This window comes from Oryza glaberrima, chromosome 2 (genome assembly GCF_000147395.1).
Source record: "Oryza glaberrima chromosome 2, OglaRS2, whole genome shotgun sequence".
NCBI lineage: Eukaryota > Viridiplantae > Streptophyta > Magnoliopsida > Poales > Poaceae > Oryza > Oryza glaberrima.
The window spans coordinates 10,945,388-10,971,856 of record NC_068327.1 but is presented as its reverse complement, the minus strand read 5'-3'; the positions used below and the strand labels follow the sequence as shown (position 1 = coordinate 10,971,856).

Here is a 26,469-nt window from a genome sequence, read left to right as displayed (position 1 = left end):
TCTTGAGGGTGAGACAAAACTCATAGGAAAATAATGAGTCACCTCAGAAATTTTTCCCATTAGAATGAAACCCTCCAGGTGGTGGTTGGGTGTGGGCTGGCTGGGGACTCAAGAGAGGATTTTTTTTTTTGTGGGGGGGGGGGGGGGGGAGAGGTTAGCGCTTGTTTAGATTATAGGATAGGAAAAGTATAGAAATTTAGGAAAAGAATCTAAGTGTAAAACAGAGAAATTAAAAAATAAAGAAATAAAAAAGTTAATAACAAGTTTCAATCAATCCAGTGCATCAGCCCATATTCAAAGATCATATAATTGTTTAATTGATATCTTATAATTATCAATCTTATACTTATAATCTCTGTTTGATCCGATCTATTAAGATTAGTTTTAATAGAGTTAGAAGATTCAAAATTATATTACATCCAAATCTTGGCTAATGTATTCTTTGCTTTATTTTTCATAACTTATATCCCATCGGTTATAGCCGATCGATCCGAAATTCCATCAGCATCGGCTAGGCACATGATTATATATCGACCTTTTGGCCAATCTGCCCCACAATCTAATCTTTATATATTGTTGACGTTTGATATCATGATTATGATATTTGCATAGTATGGGGATCGTTGGTACCAGTGTATGTGCGAGATTGAGGTAAAAGGGATGGAGACAACGATTTTTATACAGGTTCGGGCCCCTTATCTGACAGGTAATAGCCCTACTCCTGTTGGCCGAAGCCGTTGTTGTTCTTATTTATCTGAATCTCACAAGTACAATAATTGGGATAATCTAGCTATCTAGTTGTCATCGACTTAGCAGCTAGATAACCAACTCGTAGTCGACGACAACATAGTCTTCCTTCTTGAATATGAACTCGTCGGGATCAGAGATGACGCTAGATTCCTCTTGCTAGCCTCCGTAGGCACCGGATAGGGTATATCTAGGCTTATCTCTAACATCGATCTCTAGCGGCGTATTGGCTTGTGTGTATGTTGTGTCTTGTGGCTTCGTAGACTGTGGTGGATGTCTCTCCTCTCCTCCTAGGGGGCTTGTATTTATACCCATAGATGCCCCCTTGTTCAAGTAAAAGTAGGAAGACCAATATAGATACAAACCGATTAGTCCTTATCGTTTCCATATAGAACTTTACTCGTCTTTCCTTATCCGGAACTCCTTCTATATACGTGGTTTGTTTCCGTATAAGACTTGGTATGTGGTGGGCCCCGCCAAGCTTAGTCGATTATTATTGGGTATGTGGTATCCATAACCCTGACATATATATCTTGTTAGTTGTAGTATCAAACTAACTAACATGCCCTGAACCCTGATTGACAGGACATGTAATAGAGCTAAGCAAATATCTCATGCCTCTATGTGTACGATGAATTTTATGTCATTAAATTTGTATATGAATACAGACTGTTTGAGAAACTGAAAATTCTGATGAAAAATACAACTGCTAGCTAGAAACTTCCCCAAGCATAAACTTTTATTCTCTTCCAGTTAATGCGCAACGTAATGCCGATGCTGACAGCCGGACACCGAAGCGCTCATGTCGATCACCAACGCAGATCGCAGCACACCGAAGCCCGCCGCCTCGCCGCCGGTGCCCAGCCGCCGCCCAGTCATCGGCATGCATGAACAAGCTAGCTTTGGTCGTAAACCAGCTGTGCCAAATTGATCAATCAAGCACGAACGCTCAATGATCGATCGATTGCTCGATCTTGGACGGACTGTCCCTAATTTTTTTTTCACGAACATATAAAAGAATTGCAAGTTAATATATCAGGAACTGCCCCTAATTTAATCATGCTAATGAAATTATTTGATCCCGGTCAATTAATCTGTAGTTAATTTCCAGATCGATCATCCGTCATTTTACTTCTTCCGTGCAGTCAAATCCTATGGGGGTATTTGGTACTTGTAACTGTCAAGCTAACCAAGTAGAGATGGAATTGAATTTGGTGATCATTAAAGTTGATGGAGCAACTAATTGCATGTATGCTTGTCGGTTAAACTTTCCATTCCTCTTGCGACGGGAGCTTTCGACGCGTGCATATGACTGGAAGGATGGCGGCTCCGGCGCCGCCGCTCCCCGGCGGCTCTCCTGCTATAGGCTAGGTTGTAACGAGTTAATTATTGAGGAACTGTACTTTTTCCGGATTATCTTTTTGATTATATAAGAATAAATTAGATACTATAATAAATAAAGTTAATAAATAATCTAACAGAAGTGGTTAAGCAATACAATAGGACTTAACAAGAAAGTTTATTGGGAAAATATATTTTCTGAAGCATATGAAGCAATAATCTACCTATCTATCTATTTATCTATCTATTATATACTAAAAATCCATAAAACATCCTAAAAATGCTTTTAAGTCGACACATGGCACTTCTAGAAACGTTCCCAAGCTATCAAGTGATACTCTAATAAATTAGATAAGCATGTAACCATTGATTTTCACTTAATTCGGTAGACCCATTTTGACCATTAGATTAAATTTTCATCTCTCCACCCTAATATATGATGGTTAAATGCTTTGGTCCCACCAAAATAATTAATTACGAGTAAACATACGTAGAGAATCAGTTGTTTTCTCTCCCGAAAAAAATACCGCAGAATTAATTCTTGGAAAGAAAACCGACGTTGTGGATTTATCATTTAATGCAGGAGCCTGGGTGTGTGCTTCCATCATCCAAAAATAAATAAAACAACGAACACTTTTTAAGTGAATATCACCTTTGCGTCAAAAAAGTGAATATCACTAACTGTTCTAAACTATTTACAGATTTAGGTTCCGATTCATGAATATTGCCCTCGGTAGTTAGTTTCTGAATTTTTCCTGTATCTGTTTGATTACAAAAGTGAATATCACTGACTGTTCTAAACTATTTATACAGATTTAGGGTCAGATTCATGAATATTGCCCTCAGGGCCTGATGAATTTCTCACTAGATTAAATTATCTTCTCTCCTCCCTAATATATGATGGTTGCATGCTTTGGTCCCACCAAAATAATTAATTAGGAGTAAACAAATGCAGAGAATCAATTATTTCTCTCCCGAAAAAATCAACAAGTAAATTTTCAGATGCAAAGCCATAGGAAAAAAAAAAGCAATGCGCCTCTAGCTCACTTTTTCGACCAATATCGACGACATACATCTACATTTGTTCCTGCAAAGGAGAAATAATCCTAATCGTATCAAACAGGTGAATGATGCAAGCAACTTCCACTTCTCGGTTTATTTAAGCATATAATTTCGCTTTTTATACTACTCCTTGGTGAAGTTGTTCATCAACAAAGTGATATATCAAAGCTCTTGCCTCTTGGACAATATATTCACTATTGTCAGGTATTTGGGTGCTGTAGGTTGATTTTTGAGTACTTGGTCGAGGCGTCCTGATAGTGCGTACTTTACCACCAGAAATTTGTTAATTGATATTTTATATAATTATTTTGGAAGGGTAATGCATGCCAACTTCTTTTAAGAAACATAGTATAAACACAAGCGCTCATATACACACGCGTACAATTATCCATAGAAAACATATTCGAGAGACTAAGCTAATGATATATCTTCAAATTAACGAAATCACCATAAGCGCCTCGCTATCGATAGGAACGTCGCCTACATCAAAAATAATTAGCCGTAAATATGAGACCCATGTGAAGTCTAGGTCTTGAACCTAGGCGTGGGCAATTAAGTTCCACCATACCTAACTAACCAGCCACACTCACTAATTGCAGATAATGTGGACCCCCTCTTCCCTCTTCATAACTCCTTTTTTCCATATATTGGTTGAGATAACATGTAGTATATATATAATAAATAAACTATTGTAACTTTTCAATTATATATACAATTTTTTTATTCGACCACAATTAAATCAATCCATATTTACTATATTTTTATTTAGAAAAAAATAAATATTATTTTCATCCATGATTTGACCCTTTGCGTTATGTCTAACAGAAAAAAAAAACGAAAACAAAGGTTATAGTGTCATAGATCACGTTATAATCATAAATACTAAAACTAACTCTAAGACGTTTGAAAATAAAGTTTACTAGTATATTATATTATTTACCATTAACTTAATTTATGATCTATATTAACCATACTTTAATCTGTAAAGTAAAATTATATTTTAGGTCATATTTTCATTCTTTTTCTGTAGTCCAAACGGACATGAAAATTATAAAAAAGATGACAATATAGACTATATATCACTATATATTCTTTATCGGTTATAAAAATATGTACCACTAAATTAGATTTACAATATCAACAAGAAACATGTCATATCTTTGCGCTTTACATGGCATTTGAGAAACAATTCAATGATATGGGTAAAATCATCACATAAATATGCGACTATGTAGGGTGCACTATATTCGGCCCATATCAGTTCACAAATATGCACGGCTAAATTAGATTTACAATGCAACAAGTAGCAGGTCACATCCGGGGCCTTGCATGGCAATTGAGAATTATGACAAATCATGATAAAAATTAACAATATAGATTATATGATCATATAAATATGAGATAATCCAAGAAATGCCATTAACAAGCGTCCAAATCCCAGAAATGCCATCGACAAGTGTGAGTTCTAAGAAATGCCATCGTACAAACGACTTTGTCTCAACAATACCATCGCCGTTAGGGTTCGATCTATTCTTCGCCGTTAAGTTCTATAGGATGAACAGTGTATTTAACAGCGCAAAATGGACGGAATCCTAATGGCAATGGCATTTTTGGGACAAAATCGTTTATACGATGGCATTTCTTGGAACTCACACTTGTTGATGGCATTTCTGGGACTTGAACGCTTGTCAATGGCATTTCTTAGATTATATCTATAAATATTGTTATCATGTGGATTCCAATCTATCCAGACTATACGGGGATAATCTAAAATGCCAATTCTATTTACCAAATCATGTGTAAATTCTACATTTTGTAGACTACACCCTAAATAATAAGTAAAATAACAGATGGAGTACACGTCATGTTTTTCCCCCTTTGATTTCTATTAAATACGTATGGTGTGTGGGTATTTTGTACATACTAAGTTTGGTTAATTAGGGAACATAAACCATACTAAAGTTATATATGAGAATTCATGCATTAAAAGTACAATCTCATACAAATTATTGATAAAAACATGTTCATAATAATGTAAAAAATATTTTAAGAAATACTCATCCATACATAAATATTCATAATTAAAATACAAGCAACATTAAATAAGGTGCTTGCGCATGTGTGCAGGTTACCTTCCTAATTATTATATACTAAAAGTCCATTAAATTTCTTATAAACGCTCTCAAGCCGCCACATGTGACTCCTACAAACACTCCTAAGTCACCACGTGGCATTCTAATAAATTAGAGGAATTCCTAATAATTCTCAAAAAATCTAACCATTGATTTTACTTTAAATACAGTGGACCCACTATTTTCCACCATTGGATTTACCTTAATAAGAAAAAGCTAACAAAACGAAAAGGCCCACAAGTTACATGCACCAGTGCACGTATGTATGCCATACCTCCTCCCCTCCTACTCTTCATGAAAATATATTTTGTGATAATAAATTCCAAACAATTATACGATCTAAATCATATAGCCAATGTTTTACCACGTTCATCATTAGATTATTTACAACAAAATTTATAATTCAACACCCAAATGCTATATTTAATAAGTAAAAGAACTAAAACACATTTATATGAAAAATCATATAGATACTTTAATGATCTATTTAACAACACATAGCTTTTAATAGAACAATATGCAACACATAAAGTCAATTTATAATGTTATAATAATAAGCAATTTAATTAGAAAATAGATATTTAACAAGTATGTTACTTTGGGTCATTAATATTTTATAAATATAGAAAACTCAAATTGGTAAAACCATTGGATCTATCTCAAAGGAAACAAAACTTCTCCCCTCCTCATGTTGTATGTACATATGCATGTCTTTTGGAAACAAGATCAGAATACATACATCTACTATATCTTTATTGATCCATATGTAGATACATATAACAAATTGTGTTAATGTGAACCAATTAAAAGGAGTGCTAGCTTGATAGTACATTATTAAGAATAATAGTTTTTCGAGATTTGTAAAAAAGAAGCCCCAAAACATTCAATTTAAAACAAAAAAAACACCTTACTTTTAATTTGAACTTAATTTGTTAGACATTTTTTTGTAAACAAAATAAGTCTACCTTATTTTTAAATTATGAAGTAGAAATTAATAATTAATTAATTATATGGATGAATTAAATATTGTGTAGTATAAAGATAACAAATACCAAAGAAAACTTATTTAAGAAATGCCGACAAATAAATTTATGAAATAAAACGTACTTCTGAAGCTTGGCAAGTGCTACATGTTTAATATTCAATCCTTATAAGTTTCTCAAATGCAGCGTATGATATACATGCCCGCGTGAATGCACGGGTTACATCCTAGTTCGTTTTAACAATCAAGTAAATAATTTGAAAAGAACTAAGCCTCAACAAGCGGAGAGAACGAGCGACATGATATAAATGTTTGGATTTGGATTAAATTACTTTTAGTGGCTTTTTGGTGGCACAGTGGGTAGATTTTGAAGTTGTACTAGATTACTTAAAGAATTAGCTGTAGAACTCCCGGTAAAAAAATTATAACAATTTGTTTGAACAATCAAGTAATAATTTGAAAAGAGCTTAGCCTCAACATGCGACGAGAAAAGGCGACATGATAGAAATGTTTGAATTTGGATTAAATTATTCTTAGTGGCTTTTGGTGGCACAGTGGGCAGATTTTGAAGTTACTATATTAGGAATTAGCTATAGATCTTTCGATAAAGAAATTATAACTATATATATACTATAATTCTAGTGTAACTAAATTGAAATTGCATGTAATTATTAGAAAGATGTGCTTAGATTAGATTGTTGAATGTGCTACACAGCTACTAGCTCACAAGGTCTCGGGTTAATTAGATCCTTCCTCCTATCCTCTTGTCAAAATCAGTATAGTTAAGTGGTGGTATCAATCTATCTATTTATTATATATAGGGATTATTATATTATTTAAAATATCTTAAAAAGAAGCCACCAAATTTTCTACGGAGACTAGAAATTCCCACATCTATGTCTATACCTAATTAAAAAATACGTAAGGCTTTGCTTCCGTAACCTTTTTCGTCCGGCATTGTCTCTCAGCCGGTCCAGTTCTGTTTTTCTCTCCCTCCCTGGCCACAATCTCTCCCCCTCTTGATCTTTTTCCCTTTTTCTCTCCCTCTTGAATCTTCTTCCGTATTTTTTACAAGGATTCCGTATATTTTTATGAGTCCGATCCACTGACTGCGTGCTTCATGCGCCTTCAGCCGCCACTCGGGCCGAACCTAGTGCCACCGCCACGTTGATCTACCCTCCCCATGCGTTTTCTCTTCAAATTAATTGCAAATAACGATTCCACATTCATCCCTCATCATTTCCCCATGATTTTCCCTTTCAATTCAGCTTTTATGGGCCAGATTTAATCTTCGTTTATAATGGTCGCCAATGATGGTTAGCCAGTGAGCTTCCGTGGGCCCTTTTTTTCTCGAGTTCTATGGATTTGCATCAATTTTTGGGGAAATAGAAAGAGGAGATTGAATGGATCAAAAGCCCTCAAACAATTTTTGGAGATCAAAAGAGATTTAGCCGGATTTGATGTACAGGATCGGTTCCAGCATCATAGGCGCATGGGACTCTTATTCAGAGGTTAAAGACGCTACCGAAACGCGAGGGTGTGGCTTGGCAGCGAGAGGAGGCCAATGTTTCAATTTATTTCTCAATTCCTAATAGCTATTGTATCACTTAGAAAACGTCTGTACCCATTGCAATGCATGGGCATTTTTTATAGTTAATTAAAGAAGAAGAAAATATTTAATCCATTAAACCGTGATGATCAAAATTATAACAGTGTAGATTGATCGATATAATTGTACATATAGTAACATGAGCTAGGAGTTGTATATGATATTCAGATTTATTTTAAAAATATATATAGTAGAAGATACAATTGTATCTTAAAACAGAATTTAAGTATATCGAATCTAATTCTATTCTTAGCAATTTGCGTAGGACAATCCCACCTAGGTGTTTCAATATGAAAACCAAGAACTTAACTCAGCACTTGAAAATAGAAAAAACAGTTTTGCTATACATTTGTCGACAAACTATCTCCTAAAAAGTTGACAGATGTAAATAGTGTAATCGTAGTGTAATTATACTGTAACTTACATGTAACTTTATAAAAATCTTGTGATAACATGCTATTTCACGAAGCGGAGGTCATGATACCAAATCCTCTTACTTGTGTGTGCGTTTTGATTTTTGCTTCTTCACTTGCACAGATCTTAAAGCAAATCTAATGGTTTCAAAATCACATGAAAGTTACATATCAATTACGTTTTAATTACATGTAATAAGTTATAATGTAATTACATTACTATTGTACTATATTTACATTTGACAAATTTCCAAGAGAAATGTATAGATAGTCCCTAGTAAAAAAAATTACAGTGTACTCCCTCCGGTTCCATAGTTCTTGATGTTTTGGGCAATGACACAGTCTTCAACTATATGTTTGACTTTGTTTTTATACTATAATATATACAATAAATAAATGTGTATGTCTACTTTTTTATATTACTTTGAAAGATAAATCTATATATATATGTTTAGTTCACTAAATATTTTTAAAGTTACTGATACTTAAAGTTACAAAAGTTTAATCTTCACCTTGTCCAAAACATCGTGAATTACGAAGAGAGTACTAAAGTACCAGGGCTCTATCTAGTTATTGAGGCCTTGTTTAGATCCAAAAAATTATGGCCAAAAACATCACGTCAAATGTTTGGACATATATATGCGTGGGGCACTAAATGTGGGAAAAACAAACCAATTGCATAGTTTGCATGTAAATTGCGAGACGAATCTTTTGAGCCTAATTACGCCATGATTTGACAATGTGATGCTACAGTAAACATTTGTTAATGACGGATTAATTAGGCTTAATAAATTCGTCTAGTAGTTTACAGGCGGAATCTGTAATTTATTTTGTTATTAGTCTACAATTAATTAGGCTTTAAATATGTGTTCGTATACTTTAAAAACTTTACACGTACCCAAAGAACTAAACACACCCTGATTGCCTTTTTGATATGCGTAACAAGTATGGAGTTTAATCGACCTCCACGCCGACGACGTCCAGACCACCGTCACCTGCGTCTACACCAACCCTGCCCCCTCCGGCGCCGGCGACTTCGCCGCTGTCGTCGCCACCTTCACGGCCAACCTGCCGTCCTTCCTCAGCCACCTCTTCTTCCTCACCGGCCGCATCGCCACCAACCCGGCGTCCGGCCTCCTCGAGGTCCGCTGCCACAACCAGGGCGCCGAGCTCGTCGTCGCCGAGGTCGGCGTCACGGGTAGCCTCGACTGGGGCAATGCCGGGGCGTCACTTAACAAGATCCAGCTGCCGTACGCCGCCGAGGTTGTCATGTCCGTCCAGCTGCTGTCCTTCGCCTGCGGCGGCTTCGCCGTGGTGTGGGCTACCAACCACCTCCTCGGCGACGACCACATCGCGGTGGTGCTCCTCCGGTCGTGGTCGGAGCTCGCGCTCACGGGGACGTTCGCCGGAGGCCTGAACCTTGACCGGTCGGTGCTGAGCCGTCCCCGATCCCCGCCGATGTACAGCGCCGCCGTCGACGGGATGTTCGTGCCGTGGGACCACGAGCACGAGGTGAACCCGCTCACGGCGGAGGCGAGCTTCGTCGAGCGCCTCTACTTCGTCGAGGCCGCCGACATCGCCAGGCTACGCGAGGAGGCGACCGCCGGCGGCGGCAAGGCGCGCGCGACGAGCGTGCAGGCGGTGTCGGCGTACCTGTGGAAGAAGCTGGCCGCCGTCGTCAGTTCGTCGGCGAGCATCGCCAAGTCCGACACCGCGGCGCGGCGCTGCAGCATGGGGTACTGGGTTGACCTGCGGTGGCGCGTGAGGTCGCCGGAGCTCCGGCGCACGCTGAGCGGCTACGTCGGCAACGCGACCACCTACGTGGAGCGGGAGGAGGCCGCGGACGCCGTCCTGAGGAAGCCGCTGGGCGTGGTGGCGGCGATGGTGCGGGAGGCGATCGCGGCGGTGGACTACGACGAGCGGCTGCAAGAGACCGTGGACTGGTTGGAGGCGCACCGGCCGCGGAGCTACACGGAGAGGGCGGCGGTGGGGCTGGGCTCGCCGACGCTGCACCAGACGGTGTGGGCGTCGTTCCCGTGCGAGGCGGCGGACTTCGGGTTCGGCGCGGCGGCGCTGGTGCTGGCGACGTCGGCCAACGACAGGATGTGCTCCGCCTACCTCTGCGTCGGCAGGCAGCCCGGCGGCGACGCGTGGATCGTCAGCGCCTACGTGTGGCCGCGCCTCGCCGCCGCGCTGGAGAACGACCGGCGCCGGGTCTTCAAGCCCCTCACGGCGGAGTTCCTCGGCCTCACCGGCGAGATGCGCCGTGGCCTCGCGCTATGAAGTATAATCTGAAGTTCTGAACTGATGCTCCGCTTCTGCTGCAGCGATCTCGTTTGCATGCTTGGAGTGGTTGTTAAACTACCAAGGATATCACCTAGTTATTTACGTATCATTTAAATAGTTATAAAAATATTTAAACAATTGAGAAGATAAATTAATATGGGGTAGATCACTCTACAAACATACGGACTAAAATTTAATTTCTACAAGTTGCAATAAAAAAAATAAATTAGACAATACCTACAGTTAATGTATATTTAAAGTTAAATTTATTTTTTTATGACTCGTAGAAGTTAAATTTAAGCTCGTATGTTTGTAAAGTGATCTATCACATATTAATCTATCTTGTTAAATTTTATCAATTTTTTTTATAACTATTTGAATGGCATGTAACAATGAGATGACGTCCCCTTGAGAATTTAGAATAATTTCCCCTCATAGTTCCTTATTTTCATCTGTTCCGTGTTGCAATTAACAAAAAAAAAACTGAGAAGAATGATTATTTCATAGCTCGTTCCATACAATATACAATCATGCCTTGATGGTAAAATACAATTTTACAGTCAAGATCCTACTATTACTAGCTATAAGTTAAGCATAGGATCCACAAATATCCTCTTTGTACTCGTATTCTCCCTATCAATTAAAAAAAAGTCAACAGTACAGAGGGTTATTACTCCGAGAAGGACCCGAACATGTATAGGAATTCTCACGTGTCAAACTCACATCTCCTCAAGAGAGACAACAATCAAAACAAGATAATGGTATATAATTTTCTTATTGTCAAGATTTTTATCCCTGACAAGATCTCAGGATAACACCCGACCAGCTATATTTCAATCTCCACTACCTTCAATTTTGCATTAGCCTCCTCTAGTTGTCATGGTTGAGAAGATGATCCGCAATTTTTGCATTAAAGTGGCACTTATCAACGTGGTCACAAACAAATCCTTTCTATGGCAAGCCGTTGGATAATACAATGGACATTTCTTAAAAATCCTTGGAGATTTGCAATACCAAGGTGCTCTCAACCTCCTCTGTTTTAGTTGGTCGAAAATGTGAAGTAGTATTTTCTCGACAAAGGAAGTATGACTTCTTACCTCTATCAAATTAGATGCATACATCCATATTTGTGTACCCCAAGGTTCAACCCTAGTAATTAAAGTCATGCATATATGACTCCACAACCACATCAGTTTCAGAGATGAATTGCTTGATATACTTATGTGTATTTCCCTATGCTTATTGTGCACAATACTTGAGTGGCATATACATGACTTTGTTGTCCTGATCCCCATGATGGTGTTGCTCTATATTTGTTTTTGGTTCCGTAAGCTTCTAACAAATACAGCTCCTATAATCTTTAGTAGGAGTGGGGAAAGGGAGGGAAGGATCTCCCGTCTCCGGGCTCTGCAGCCAGCTCCACCAGATGCATCAACAATGCCGGTGGCCGAACCGCTACACGCTCAGAGAAACCAGTACAGTTTTTTTTTTTTTCAGAAAGAGAGGAATGTCTCTCACATTTCCGTTACTAGAAATGAAACAGTTGGGGGCCGAACAACGCCAGAAAATAGCCCAAACTTCCATCCTTTCTTAGCTGTAGCCGGTGCCACCGTGCTATCCCACCACAAAACAAATAAGGCTAACAGCAACAAAATTGCCGTTCTCTATACAACAGTGTCAGTGCTGAAACATCAGAAGAACTAACTCCCTTCACCCTATGAGCACAGCTAGCTACTCCCTCCGTTTTAGGTTACAAGACATTTTTGACTTTGGTCAAATTCAAATTATTTCAAATTTGGCTAAGTTTATAAACAAATAAAGTAATATTTATAATACTAAATTAGTTTCATCAAATCAATAATTGAATGTATTTTCATAATAAATTTGTCTTGAGTTGAAAATGTTACTACTTTTCTCCACAAACTTGAGCAAAGTTAAAGCAGTTTGACTTTGACTAAAGTCAAAACGTCTTATAATCTAAAACGAGGGGAGTATTTGATCTTGAATGCTACAAGTGCTCCAAAACCATCAAAAGGTAAAATTTCTTCATTCCAGGCCATACAGAGCACGGCACACAAGTACTGTACATTTTTGTTCTCCTTTCGGTAAATTGCTACATGGTAGATGGTAGGTAGATGGAATAACAAATCATCCAAAAAAAAATATAGCTCCGGCCTAGTTGATTGCATGAAAAAATTGGCGTTGAGATACCATGGCCTTAATTACTTGGATTTAAACTTGAGTATTTAGAATCGTTTGCATAGAATGTGGTAACCTCCACTACTAGAAAAACATTTTCGCCAGTCGCTGTCCGCCTGTAGCCCAACGACTGCAAAGATCGCCGATCTTCGCAGGCGGGTTGGCGGTCCGCCTGGGAAGATAATTTTCCCAGACGGAGTGTAACTAGACCCGCCTGCGAAAATAGATAACGGCCGCCTGCAAAAAATAAGAAATTACCGCCTGCGAAGGTAGGTTAAAAAATTTAAAATTTGATACAATAATAATTTGCCTATAAATTAGTTTTCAATTATTTAATTGAAATTGATGCAGGAATAATATTAGTAAATAACAAGCTTTTGATACTTAGAAATCTACATATATTGCATAAGTGAAAAGTGTTGACAAAATATTACAATATTTTTTACATTCTCACTTGAAATACACTATCTAATTATATTATGGCATAGCATTGCTCCACTCCAGAAGATGCTTGTATTCGTTACTTGTAGCTAGGGCACCCTCTGGGTCGAAGAACTCTCCTTTCACATGACAACACTCACAGTGGATGAAGTGGCAGAGATCGCGCTAGATATTTATGATGCATGTATCGTCAAAGCTTGTTCAATGTTCTATTCTTGGCAACTGCATGCATCGAAGAAACACAATATATTAGTATCATCTATATGTGAAGTTGTCTAGTCCATAGTGTAGAGACTTGCATCCTCTGCGTTAACCATATACCTCCCATTAACCCTGAGGAATTCGCACGCGTAATACCCACAGAGGACAGTACCTCTAGGTTGCTTGTGACACTTCATGATATATCGTAGAAGAAAATAGTTAAATTTTGCAATTAGTGAAATAATTGGAATACATTAAGTGAGTGGAGTATTATCGGCCAATATGTATGTACTAGCAGCTTCTCCCTTGTTCGAATCTGTTCTCCACCCTTGAACTTGTAGTAGCTGTACGCACTGTATGGATTTCGTATCGTTTCGCATTAAGGAGGAGATTTAATTATAATACATTCATAGTATACATGCAAGTGTCAGAATCACTTACTATTGTAAGATTGTTAGAAATTCTTTGTATGACTGGTGACGGTAATCGAGAGGGTCCAAGATTGTCACAGTTCCGTGCTTCGGATAGATGATTAAACAGATGTAATGATCGCTACATATTAACGACAATGCAGTTAATCGCGGCTAAAATAAGGCATATATGTAGAAGAGAAATGTACCGGACTTACTTAAAATTATAAGAGGCCAGGACGACTCTCTTATTTTGAAAGTGCAAGAAGACTCGTCCAATGTACTGTGCGATAGTAATCATTTTTTGCTTCTGCAAGCCCAACTTGTATTCAGCTATCTCTTCGGGAGTCTTGTCCTTCAACTACTCTGACCCTAGTGATAGCCTCACGGTATGCTGTGTTTGACAGATCCTAATTGGATCCAGGAATCCGATAAGTTCTTTTTTCTCCTTAGCATCCATGTATTGCATCCTACAAAAGAAGTTTAAAGAAGTTTGTTAGTAATAATCACATGGTTTTGTATTGTACATATTTTTCATGTAATTAATGTAAACTCATACTCACAGGCACCAAGCAGCGACATAGTTGACGTCCATCTTTTCCCGACGATATATGGCGTGGAGATCTTCGAAATCTAGCCAGAAGTAACCGTTGCCGCCGAAAGCATCTATCGGTGATCGAACTGTTATATTACTTAGGCCTTTCTTGTTAGTGTCCATGTACCATTTATGTAACCTTCTCATCTCCCATGGACCGTCCTCAAGTGCAAAATCCGGTCATATTTCTTTCCCATGTTCGTATTTTTCCGGGCAATCATCAGTTGCCAAGTTCTTTTTTCCCGGCTAGTGCAGCGGCCTTCTTGGGGTCATCTTCTCTGAGGTTGGCCTTACCCCTTCTGAAGACGGATACCATGAACTTCTCCTTTTGATCATCTTTGGACTTGGAATTGTGGCTCCTAAGCACTCTAGGCACTTCAGACTTCTCAGTGACCTTGTCATTGACCGGGGGTTCTTACACCTCAGGGTCTTTCGCAGGATTAGGGTCTTCAAAGATTTCTAGCTATGTACCGTCCCATTCCAAACCTGGTATAACTTCTATATCTGTACCGACTATTGCTAGAAGTTGCACATCTGGTTGTGGCACTGAAATCTCCATGGGCACATCTTGCACTGAAATATCCATGGGCACCTCCGGCACTGAAATTTCCTTAGACACCTCGGGCACTGAAATCTCCATAGGCATCTCGGGTTCTTCCGCCTTATCAGTCACCTGCCTCTTCGGAGGAGGTCTCGGAGGTTTTTGCACCCTCGGTTTTGGCACCACCAGTTTTCACTGGGCGCCGGTGCCCAATCCAAAGAATATGTCATTCTTGTGCCAAAGAATTATAATATCGACCGCATCCCCAAGTACGGATACACCATCAGGAGTAGGGATGTCGATGTCGTACGACTCAAACCCTTGGTAGACCACTTGCGACTGCACTTTGGCATACTCATCGGATACGAACTCTCCGTTATATGTTCTGCCAGGGATAGCAATGGCTGTAGCAGCCTCAAGAGTTCTTCCAGAGCATCCAATTGGAACGTGCAACTTACAGGGTGTATTCTCCTTCAGGTCATCAAAAGGGTAATCTGGCTCAGGTTCTCAGGTTGCGGGGTCAGGCAAAATAAGATGCCTAATGCAGAAATCCATCATTTGCCTTTCAAATTCCTTAGCCCCTTCATCCCTTAGGCTATCCTTGTAGGCGTCACATTTCTTGTAGGGGTCATGTTTGAACCCTTCCTTCCAACTGAGCTTGGACGATACACCTCGAACCCTACCCTTTGTGCTCAGGAGTACCCAGCATCGTATTTAGCACATCTTTCTCCCTCTTTGGCTTAAAAAATCATGTCTTCTATGCACTGGATAAAGACTCTATTTTATTGGCAACCCCTTGCAGCTCGAGGTCTTCAAACGAAAATTTGCCTTCTTGCGTGATCTTAGAAGTTCTAGCTTTTACCCATTTTTTCGATCTTTCGCTCCATTCCTCCATTGGTACCTGAAGCCCCGCCTTCCTCATTTCTTCCTCCTCTTTTGCCCACTGCGCCACCTTTGGTGCATACCCCCCGGAGCCTAAGCGATGAGGAAATCTGTTCTTCTTGGCCAACTCAGCAAACTTCTTGCTCTTGGCAATTTCTTTCGGGGAGGTCTTCAACTTAACATAGTCATCCCACCGTGTCGGTGTTATATTGGCATATGTCTCAAATGGTGTCCGGCCCGTCTTCACGAATTTTGTGTTCAATGTGTTTTTCCAACCACGCCACGACTTGTCCATTGTTTGCAGTGCACGATTCCTCACCGCTGCTTCTAATCCATCCGGGAACTGGAACATTTTCTTCAGCTCTTTTCATAGGACTTCCTTATCTCCATCCTATACATGATCACAGTCCTTGATCGTGATTATGATCCTTTCCCTTACTATTATGACACACTGTGAACTGAATCTCGCACGTGCAGTCGGAGGGGCGAGCGGCTCTCCTTTTGGACCAACATGGGTCACAACATAGAACCCTTCGTCGTTTTTATTGACGCTTCTCTTGCCCTTCTTTTCTTCGCCTGTGCTAACTTATCGGTTTTCTTTGAGCCGGTGGTCTTAGCTGGGACCTCGTCGTCTTTTGACTTATCTTTCTTCTTGGCTGCCGTTTTGATCTCCGTGGCCCCGTTTCCTATGAGTAGGTATCAAAGTTTCGAATTAGTTCGGGCTAATAGTTATCACTCAAACAGTTCAGATCTTAATTGTACTTATCCCTTAATCGCGGGGAATGTAGTCATTGTCGCCTTTTTCACCCTCGTCCTATTTCCGCCGTTTCGGGCTTGGACAAGGATCACTTAGCGAGGAGTACTCATCGTCCTCGTCAGCTACGTCGTTGTCGGAACCATTGGACGGCGGCACCGTTGGTTTCGGAGCAACCACAATAGCAAGGGACAGCTCCACTGTCGGATGTGACGACTCCACCTCCCCTACAGCCTTATCTTCATTTCCTTTAGTACTATCGGCCATCGTTTCGTACTTTTAACATAAAAAATAAAGTATATAATTAATATCGAGCCCACATGTCATATTAACAAATTTAAATTCGCCCACATTGCCATATATTAACAGAGTAATTAATATCGGCCGCAAACTATTTTCTCTGTCATTTCACATACTTTTTCCCGGATGTAAGTTTTAGTGGAGGATCACTCTCTTCAGTGCCATCGAATTCCGACTACATCTTGTGGTACTTGTGATTTGTGCGTAGGAACCGCCGGTGCCGCATGTATACAAGCTTGTTTGAACCTGGGAGAGGGGCGGAGCCCAATGGGCCAGGGGGGGTTCATAGGCACCAGGCCCAATTTTTATATTTAGCGGTTACCCCTCCCCCCTCCCCCGCGCGGCAAGGCATGTGGCACACGCAGAGGGAGCCGCAGCACCGCACGCTTGCGGGACGGCACCACGTGTCGCACGATTTTTTTTCCCCACCAGTTTTTCCTATTCTTTTCTGGTTTTTTCTTTCTGTTTTTTCTTTTGGTTTTTTCCTTGCAGTTTTTTTTCCTTTTTTATACGTACGGGATGTAAAGTTTCTGTATGCGTATACAAAGTTTGTGTACGCGTATACAAACTTTATATATGTGGCCGATTTTTTTTCTAGTTTTTTCTTTTTGTTTTTTTCGGTGTTTTTTTGCTTGCAGGTCTTTTGGTTTTTTGTTTTTTTATATGTATGGGATACAAAGTTTCTATATGCATATACAAAGTTTGTGTACGTGTATACAAACGTTGTATCCTGTACGTATAGAAAATTTGTATATGTGTACAAACTTTATATATGTGATGTATTTTCTATCTTTTTGATTTTTTAATACATACATGTATAAAGTTTGTATACGTCGTATATAAACTTTGTATACGTATGCAAAAGTTTATATACGTGTGTATATTTTTGTAAGTAGTAGTAGTATAGTATAGTAGTACTACTACTATCACCACCTAGCTGCGCGTGTGGGCCCCACTAGCAGCAGCAGCAGCACTAGTAGTCCAAGCTGTGCGCACGGGTCCGCTAGTAGTAGCAACGCTAGTAACAGTAGTAGTAATGGTACACTATAGTAGTAGTAGGAGGAGCGGACTGGTCGCGCGCTCGCGCATGAGAGGTCTCCCGTTTTCACCACATGAGAACCCCTCAGTGCAAATTCGTGCACCACCCCTGACCCATGAGCGAGTTGTGGAAGCGAGAGCGAGAGCGACGCCTCGTCAATCCAACCAGCGCCGCACATCTCCTCGACACCCTTTTTTTCGTTTTTTTTTCTTTCTTTTTCCAAACGCGATAGGACGTCTGTGTGAGTCTGTTCGTCTCCTCTCGCCGAGACACCGTGGCGTCTACTCCTGCCGCTCAGCGCCCTGTCGAGATCGTCCCGTCCTGGCCAGCAAACTGCAGCTGCTGTTGGTCGCCCTAGCTAGCCGCCGGCAGCACCGCAGCACTGCAGGTCTGCAACGGCACGGCGGCAGCGCCCAGCGGGCAGCCGGAGTACTACTACTACAGCCTACGGGCAACCAGCAACCTGCAGCCGAGCAAGCAAACTGCATTGCACAAGCAGTCATGCACAAGCAAGAGACTAAAGAGTAAAAGATAGGTACTTATCTTTCTTTTAACTAGTTTCAGAATTTCAATTTATCATCTCTTCTAGTTCTAGTCTTACTTTTAATCCTATTATTTGATTTCTAACTTGTTAATAGCACCTTTTCAATTATCCAGATTAAATGATTTATATAAGCTAGGGAAGAACTGAAAGTTTCTCTGGAAGGGACAAGGACATCTGTTGTCCTGTAGTCATCAGTCCATCAAGGCATCAACCATCACTTAGAGCAGGTACAATAATCGGCGACAAGTGCTCCACGTCAGATTTTGTGATGAGCTGGAGGAGAGAGGGAAGAGGAGAGAGAATGGGCGTGCGACTAATTAGTCGCCGGGCTCTACGCGCGACCCGAGAGTGTGGGTCCGCTCATGCTCAGATGCCCATCGTTCCTCCCGCATCCATGGCAGCAAGTCTCATCGCCACGACTCGCTCACCATAGCCGTCGCCGGAGTATGTTGTCCTTGTCCAATGCGACGGCCAGCAGGAGCCGCTGTCGTCTTGGAGCCGCCCGGCCGCCGCTGTCTCCCTCATCCGTCGCGTGGTCGCCGTCGTCTTCCGCCTCCGCCGCGCGGCCCCGCCGCACGTCGCGCGGCCGCCGTCGTCTTCCGCCTCCGTCGCGCCACCGTTGTCTCCGACGCCCGTCATGGGCCCACGGCCGTCTTCCGCCTCCACCGCGCCGCCGCTGTCTCCGACGCCCGTCGCGCGGCTGCCGCCGTCTTCCGCCTCCGCCGCGCGGCCGCGCTGCTGCTGTCTCCGACGCTTGTCGTGCGGCCGCCGCTATCTTCCGCCTCCGCCACGCCGTCGCTGTCTCCGACGCCCATCGCGCGGCCGCCGCCGTCTTCCGCCTCCGCCGCGCGGCTACGCCGCCGCTGTCTCCGACGTCCATCGCACTCCGCTGCTATCTTTCGTCGAATCGAAAAAGAACTAGGAGAAGAAGATAGGATAAGAGGGAGAAAGAAAGTGTGAGGTAGGAGAAGATGGTGGGTCCCATGAAACAATAAAAAATTAGTGTTGTAGTATTTCTATTGTATACATTAGCTACATTGTTTACTATAGATGACATGGCTATTTTTTGGAGCCAACAGCGGGCTATGTTATTGACCTTGCTCTCTTAGTAAAATTTTAAGCATACTGTGACACCATCATTGCTAAAAATTTTTGTCTTCTTGGGGTGTACATTATTCTATTGTACAGTGCACTTATAGTCTGACATAATAAAACTATTTAATTGACAGGTTATGGACAAGTACCTTGAGGAAAGCGCAAATTCCAATAATGCAGCTGTACGGAATTCTTGTCCAGAACAAGTCGATGATGGTAGTTGGGAGAATGAGATTGAATATGATCCAGGCTTGGGAAAGGAGATTGATGATTACCATCCTAATCAGAGGGATATAGTCAGGAGGAAATACTTGCAGAAAGGGCCTTGCCAACCACGTCCATTCACTTTTCCGGTTATAAAGATCTCAGGTAAAGACAGTTTATTGAGGAATGGTTTGATGAATTTGGAAGTTGGCTTGAATATAACAAGGCAAAAGACAGAGCATACTGTGTTTTTTTTTGTTTCTTATTTAGAGATTGCAATAAGAAAGAGGATGGGTATAAAGCCTTTGTGGTTGATGGTTGGAATGGTTGGCATAGAAAAAGTAGGCTAAAAGAGCATGTTGGTGGTGTTGGTAGCTTACATAATCAAGCCATGAAAAATTGTGATGCTTTGTTGCAAAGAGCCCAACACATCGATGCCCATATGCAAGTGCAAAGTGAAGCTGCTAAAAATGCATATTTTGTTCGATTAAATGGATCAATTAATGTTGCTAGGAGGTTGTTAAAGCTAGTTTTGCCTTTTCGGGGCCATGATGAATCAAGTGATTCATACAACAAAGGCAATTTCTTAGAGTTACGTGATTTCTTAGCAGAGCATGATGCTGCTTTAGGCAAGGTAGTGGGGAAAAATGCATTGAAGAATTGTCTTATGATAGCTCCTGAGATTCAAAAGGATATTGTTGAATGCTTTGCCAAAGAAATATTACATTCCATTTTGGAAGAACTTGGCCATGATGTGTTTTGCTTGCTAATTGATGAGTCAAGAGATAGTTCTTGTAAGAGCAAATGGTCGTGGTGTTGAGGTCCGTTGATAAATGTGGAATTGTGAAAGAAAGGTTTGTTGGTGTTGTTCATGTGAAGGAAACAACGGTCTCATACCTCAAGGCTTCTATTGATGCTCTAATGGCAGATTTTAATCTAAGCTTGAGTCAAGTAAGAGGCCAAGGATATGATGGGGCCAGTAATATGCGAGGTGAATATAATAGGCTGCAATCACTGATTATGAGAGAGAGTACTTCAGCTTATTATGTCCATTGCTTCGCCCACCAACTTCGGTTAGTAGTTGTGGCTGTTGTGAGTATGATTTCTACCTTGTTAAATGTAGTTGGTGGTTCAGCTAAGAGAAGGGACATGGTTAGAGACATCAATGATGAGCATGTGAGCAAGGCATTAGGTTGTGGGCTACTTCAAAGTGGAAAAGGGTTGAACCAAGAGCAATGTCTTCAAAGGCCAGAGATACTTGTTAGAGTTCTCATTAAAAACTCTCAAAAGTTTGGTAGATATGTTCCCAACAATTGTTGAAGTACTAGAATTTGTGGAAGAGGATGGTAGGGATAGAGCAAACAGAGATCAAGCAGCGGGTCTTTTAGTATATTTCCAGTCTTTTGACTTTGTCTTTTATTTGCATCTCATGTTGACTATCCTAATAATCACAAACACCTTGTCATTAGCACTACAATGGAAGGATCAAAATATTGTGAATGCGGTTAAATGTGTGAGATCTACAAGAGGTCATTTGGATGACCTTAGAAGACATGGATGGGAAAAATTAGAGAGTGATGTGTATAACTTCTGTGACAAATATGATCTTACCAAACTAGAGATGGGAGAAGTAAACATTAATCCAAAGAAGCCAAGGCAAAAAATAGGAATTACAAACAAGCATTATTATGAAGTGGATTGTTTTAATAATGTTATGGATTGGTTACTTCAAGAGCTAGACAATCACTTTAATGAGACAACATCTGAATTTCTTGTTTGCTACTAGTACATACTACTTTTATACTACTACTAGCAATACCACTACTACTATACTAGTACTACTACACTGCTACTACTAGTAGTACTACTACTATACTACTACTCGTACTACTACTATAAAAAAATATTTTATAATATATATTTTTTATATATAAAAAAATATATACAAATATACAAAACATTATATATGACATATAACAAAGTTTATATATGACGTATACAAACTTTGTATATGATACAAACTTTATATCGTTCGTATTAAAAAATCAAAAAAAAGGAGAAAAAACATCACGTATACAAATTTTATATACGCATATACAAAGTTTATATACGTATACAGAGTTTGTATACAGAATTCGTATACAAACTTTGTATACGTACGTTCATATTAAAAAATAAAAAAAGAGACATCACATATATAAAGTTTGTATACACTATATACATACGTATATAAAGTTTGTATATATATAATAAAAAACCAGAAAAAAAACAGAAAAAACAAACAAAGAAAAAAACAAAGAAAACCGAAACCACAAATACCGGCAAAAAAGGAACGTGGGCCCCCACTGCGTGCAGCCGCCGCGCCCCCTCCCCTCCTACACGTGCCACGCGTCCATCCGCGCGGGGGGGAGGGGTGCACGACCAGTAGCTAATTAGCAATTTCGCCTCTTTCTCATCTGTTCGCTATTTTCTCCTCCCTCCGAGAGCAGAAACGGAACAGCGTGCTTGCCCCGCATCCATGCCCCCACCGATGTCGATTATTTCCCCATCCATCTGCCGTCCGTGGCAGTGGAACCACTGTCGAGCTCCATCACCAGCAGCGCCGCCACATTCAGGAGCAACGGTGTCGTGGCATTCCGCGTCCCCTATGCCCCCTCGACGGCTCAAGGAATTACTAACTTGCTCAGTGATTTTTTTTTCAGCAAAGTAGAAGATGTATGAGAATTATGAAGTGTTTCTTTGCACCGGTGGAAGTTGAATCTGGAGTTTGATCATAATTTTAATAATTTTAATGTTTGATTTCGATGTGTGGGAAGCTGTATTGTTGGACGGATTATATATTGTTTGCCACTATCATGCTATGAGACTTATGAACGTGTGTCCTGTACACACTTTGTTGATGCCCTACTGCTGTATGGTGTAGTTATTTTGTAATGAACAATTCAATCTGCCATGTTTCTTGTAATGAATTTATGAGAAAAGCACAAGCTTTTGCTGGGGACTTTAATCTTTAAATGGAAAATTTTAAGCTAATCTGCTGTCTTATTTTTGTTTGCTGTGAACAGAGCATGATATATCTGAATGGAGCTTGAATATTGCAATCTTGTCTTGCAATCCAGATCCTCTGCAGTACTGCTCACTGACATGTAGGCCCCACGCGCATTACTGCTGAGTAATGCAGAGGACCCTCACTCGTCTTGAAAATGAGGCTTGAACCTCTATTCTTTTCTGAAAGCTATCTAATGGGACCTGCACTGATATAACACTCCAAAGTTTGTCTAATATATAGACCCAGCTGCATATTGTGAAATGTAGAGAATTGTGACAGATGGGCTGGTTTAGGACATTGGTGTCTGCAATTTCTCAGTTACCAAGCTCAACAGGCTGTTGCAATCAGCTAATATTCCACCGGCAGTATGCCAGGTTGCGGACTGTCAGATTTAAGTTCCAACATACTGATTTCCAGTGAGCCTCCCAAAATAGTGTCAAAGTGATGGTTCCATATGAATAATTTTCTGGAAAATTTGTCTCAGTACACCTGAACTTGCAACCATCCATCCGGTACTCATCAACCCAAATGAACAATGCACGGCTAGAAAAATGAGATGACAATCAACGGCCTGAGACCCCATTTCTTTTACTACAAATGAGATGACAAACTACGTCTGTTGCCTTAACATAGCTAATTTACATGTAGAAAATCAACAACGGCAAGCATAGTACATATTATCAAATAATTTCATAAGAAGGAACACAACTACATCTATTGTTCTTATGAACCAATTTCTAATGTCATCAGTTTTCTGTTTGGACAACTTCTTCTCGAATGAAATTTCCATGTCTGAAATACGGTCAGCCATTTCCAGCTCTAGCTTCAGGAACCATGCCATTATAAATTTACAAAGTTTGAGATATGCCATCGGTATTTCAATGATATGTAGGACCCACATGAGTTAATGACATGTGGATCAGGATGGCATATCTCAAATTTTATAAAATTATAATGGCATGGTTCTAATTTTCTCTTTTTTTTTTCAACATAACAGGTCCACTCAGAGCGCCTCCGACCCGGATTGGTACGTTCTAGCAAGTGCCAAAGCTGCTCAAATGCCTTTTGTACTCTTGGATGCCACTCTGGATCTACCCAAATCAAAGTGTCGCATTGCTCATCCTCCTAACAAAAAAAATAGTACTATTATTTAGACATGCATGACTAAATTAACAGAAAATCTAAGTATCAATGAACTAGTAAAAAGTACAACAAACCAAACCTCAGGAAGGCAACCAAGAAATCTCCTTCCGGTGTCAGTTCCTTCCCATGCAGTCCTCCTTTTTGTCACATGCCATGTCTGCACTTCAAATTTGTGCCATGTTCCTCCCTGCAATACTCATCATCGATGTATAAAGGAACATTCAACAATAGGCCAAACCTGTCCTGCTGTTGAGTTGTGATCCAAATTCATTTGCACTTAATAAAGGCCAGCTTCTGCCGTAGCGGAGCGAAGGCTGAGGCTGGCCCATTGGGCTGTGCGCCTAGAGACACTTGGGGGTGCGGGGGCGGAGCCCCCGCGGTACGGATCATCATCCTTTTAGGGTTCCACTATATATATACCTCTTGTAAGCCGCCGTACGGCGATGAAACCTCACCTCAGATATAGTGAAGATATTTTGCTGGCTGGCGCCCGTGGTTTTTTTCTCTCCTGTTTTGGGAGGATTTTCCACGTTAAATCTCGTGTCTTTTGTGATTGATCTATTGTTCTTTATCGTTTGTTCGCCTATCGTTTCCTAACACCTGCTATATCGGAAAGAAAAGGATTAAACCAAATAGCCGGACTTACCCACCTGAGCTATAACCCATACTAGAAAATTCGCGCGCCGTTTGGCGCGCTTAATATCTAAACCGTTGGTTACTTTCTGTATGTATAAAACATGATTTATAAATATTGGTTTTTAGTATGTGAGCATGAAGAATAAGTTTAACATAGGCTTATATATATCGGAAAATAGTTATATATAAAAAATATCAAATAAGATCGAAACATTACATAACCAAATATGAATACCTCTCTTCTTCTTTTTTTAACGACTCGGACGAGACAGTGCGAAGTTCAAATTGATAAAGTAGAAAAAATTACAAAATCACAACCCTAGTAGACCGTAACCAGGAAAAGGAAAAAAAAGGTATACCACCACCCACATACCGACAGTGCCAACCACAAACCCAAGAGAAGGCTAGCACCGGACCGGCCACCGCTAAACGTGACCGACCGCCGCTAGACCAACAAAGGAGCTACAACTGGGATCGCCCAAAAACCAACCCCTACAACCGACACAAAGCACTACTCTATCCACATCTAAGGGATCTAGGGAGAGGGAGTGAGAGAGAAGAATGGAACCGCTCCCCCCTAAGGCCCTCCGATGTGTCCAACTTGTATAAACTAGGGCGCCGATACAAGACGATGTGACTCTAGAGCAAGCATGCAACAAAAGTTTAGGTGGTTCTGGCAAGGGTGCTACCTAGACGGCGTCTCCAGGGAGAGTGTCGAGGGGTGACCCTCTCTAGCGAGAGGCCGTGAGACCCCCCCCCCATTGTGAGTTCTCGTGCCCGTGTTGGTGGGAATTGTGCTTGAAGGGTCAACTGTGAGGAAAAGAGAGAGGGGGATTATACAGTTTCGGGCCGCTACGGAGCGTAATACCCTACTCCTGTGTGTATGATGATCTTTTTGAGGTTACAAAGAGTTCGGATCCTGGGAGCGCAAACTAGGGCTTTACTAGCCTCTACCCAGAATTCTGTTCATCCAACCATCCTCCCCTTGATCGCAGGACGAGGTCCTCCTTTTATAGGTAAAGGGGATACCACATGCAGCGTTCATGCCCTCCCTGTTCGGGAGAAGGGCCCACATGGCCTACATTAAAAAGTGTCCCATGCCTTGGGCCGGAAGCGATCCGAACGGCCGCCCCTGCGTGGCCCCCACCAAAGTCCTTTATCTGACATGGGGGACATCCCCCGTCATTCCCTAATAAATTCTTGGCGACTTCATGGGCTCACATGCGTGAGAGGCAGTGACCTGCACGTCATTTCCCTGCACACGATGGGACGGGGCATACCAGCCCCGACGCCGTCTGACACGGAGTGAGACGTGGGTGCGCTGCCGCTTGTCCCATCCATCCATCGCCGGGGAGTGAGACGTGGGTGCGCTGCCGCCTGTCCCATCCATCCATCGCCGGGTCACAGACTGGTCAAAAGCCGGTCGCCTGGCGCACATCCATTAGTGGGCGGCGCACGTCCTGCCACGTTGCATTAAATGCGATGGGGCAGTTGGAGCACTGCCCATAAATGCGCCTGGTAGACGGCGCTCCTCCCCGCTCAAGCCCCCATGTGGCGGTCACGTGGCGCTCGAGCGAGGGCCTCGGGGCGGTTCAGCCCCTCGGGCCCGAGGGGCGCGACAAGGTACCCCGAGCCCCTGGGCGCGAAACGGGCGGTCGGTCTTCGGCCGACCGCGTGACCCCCCAAGGGGGGCTGGGTCCACCGGGCGCATTGCGGAGGAAAGGCTTCTCTTCCTCCTAGCCTAGGTACCCCCGGGCCCATATTACCGATAGAGAGAAACAACGAACATCGCCGCCGCCGTCCGCGAGGTCTCAAGAACCTTGACTGGGCTTTCACCCACTAGAGGGGGTGAGACAGCACGACA

The 26,469-nt window shown here is 41.5% G+C and overlaps 1 protein-coding gene and 1 pseudogene across 1 annotated transcript; one reads left to right on the top strand and one right to left on the bottom strand.

The window, feature by feature from the left end:
- Positions 1 to 1,549: 1,549 nt before the first annotated feature.
- Positions 1,550 to 10,569, top strand: LOC127762488 (coniferyl alcohol acyltransferase-like). The gene is made up of 2 exons (XM_052287010.1): positions 1,550 to 1,655; positions 9,233 to 10,569. Exons 1-2 carry the CDS (start codon positions 1,550 to 1,552, stop codon positions 10,567 to 10,569), a joined length of 1,443 nt encoding a protein of 480 aa, XP_052142970.1.
- A 12,909-nt stretch (positions 10,570 to 23,478) lies between these two features.
- LOC127762487 (uncharacterized) lies at positions 23,479 to 25,791 on the bottom strand (annotated as a pseudogene).
- Positions 25,792 to 26,469: the final 678 nt, after the last annotated feature.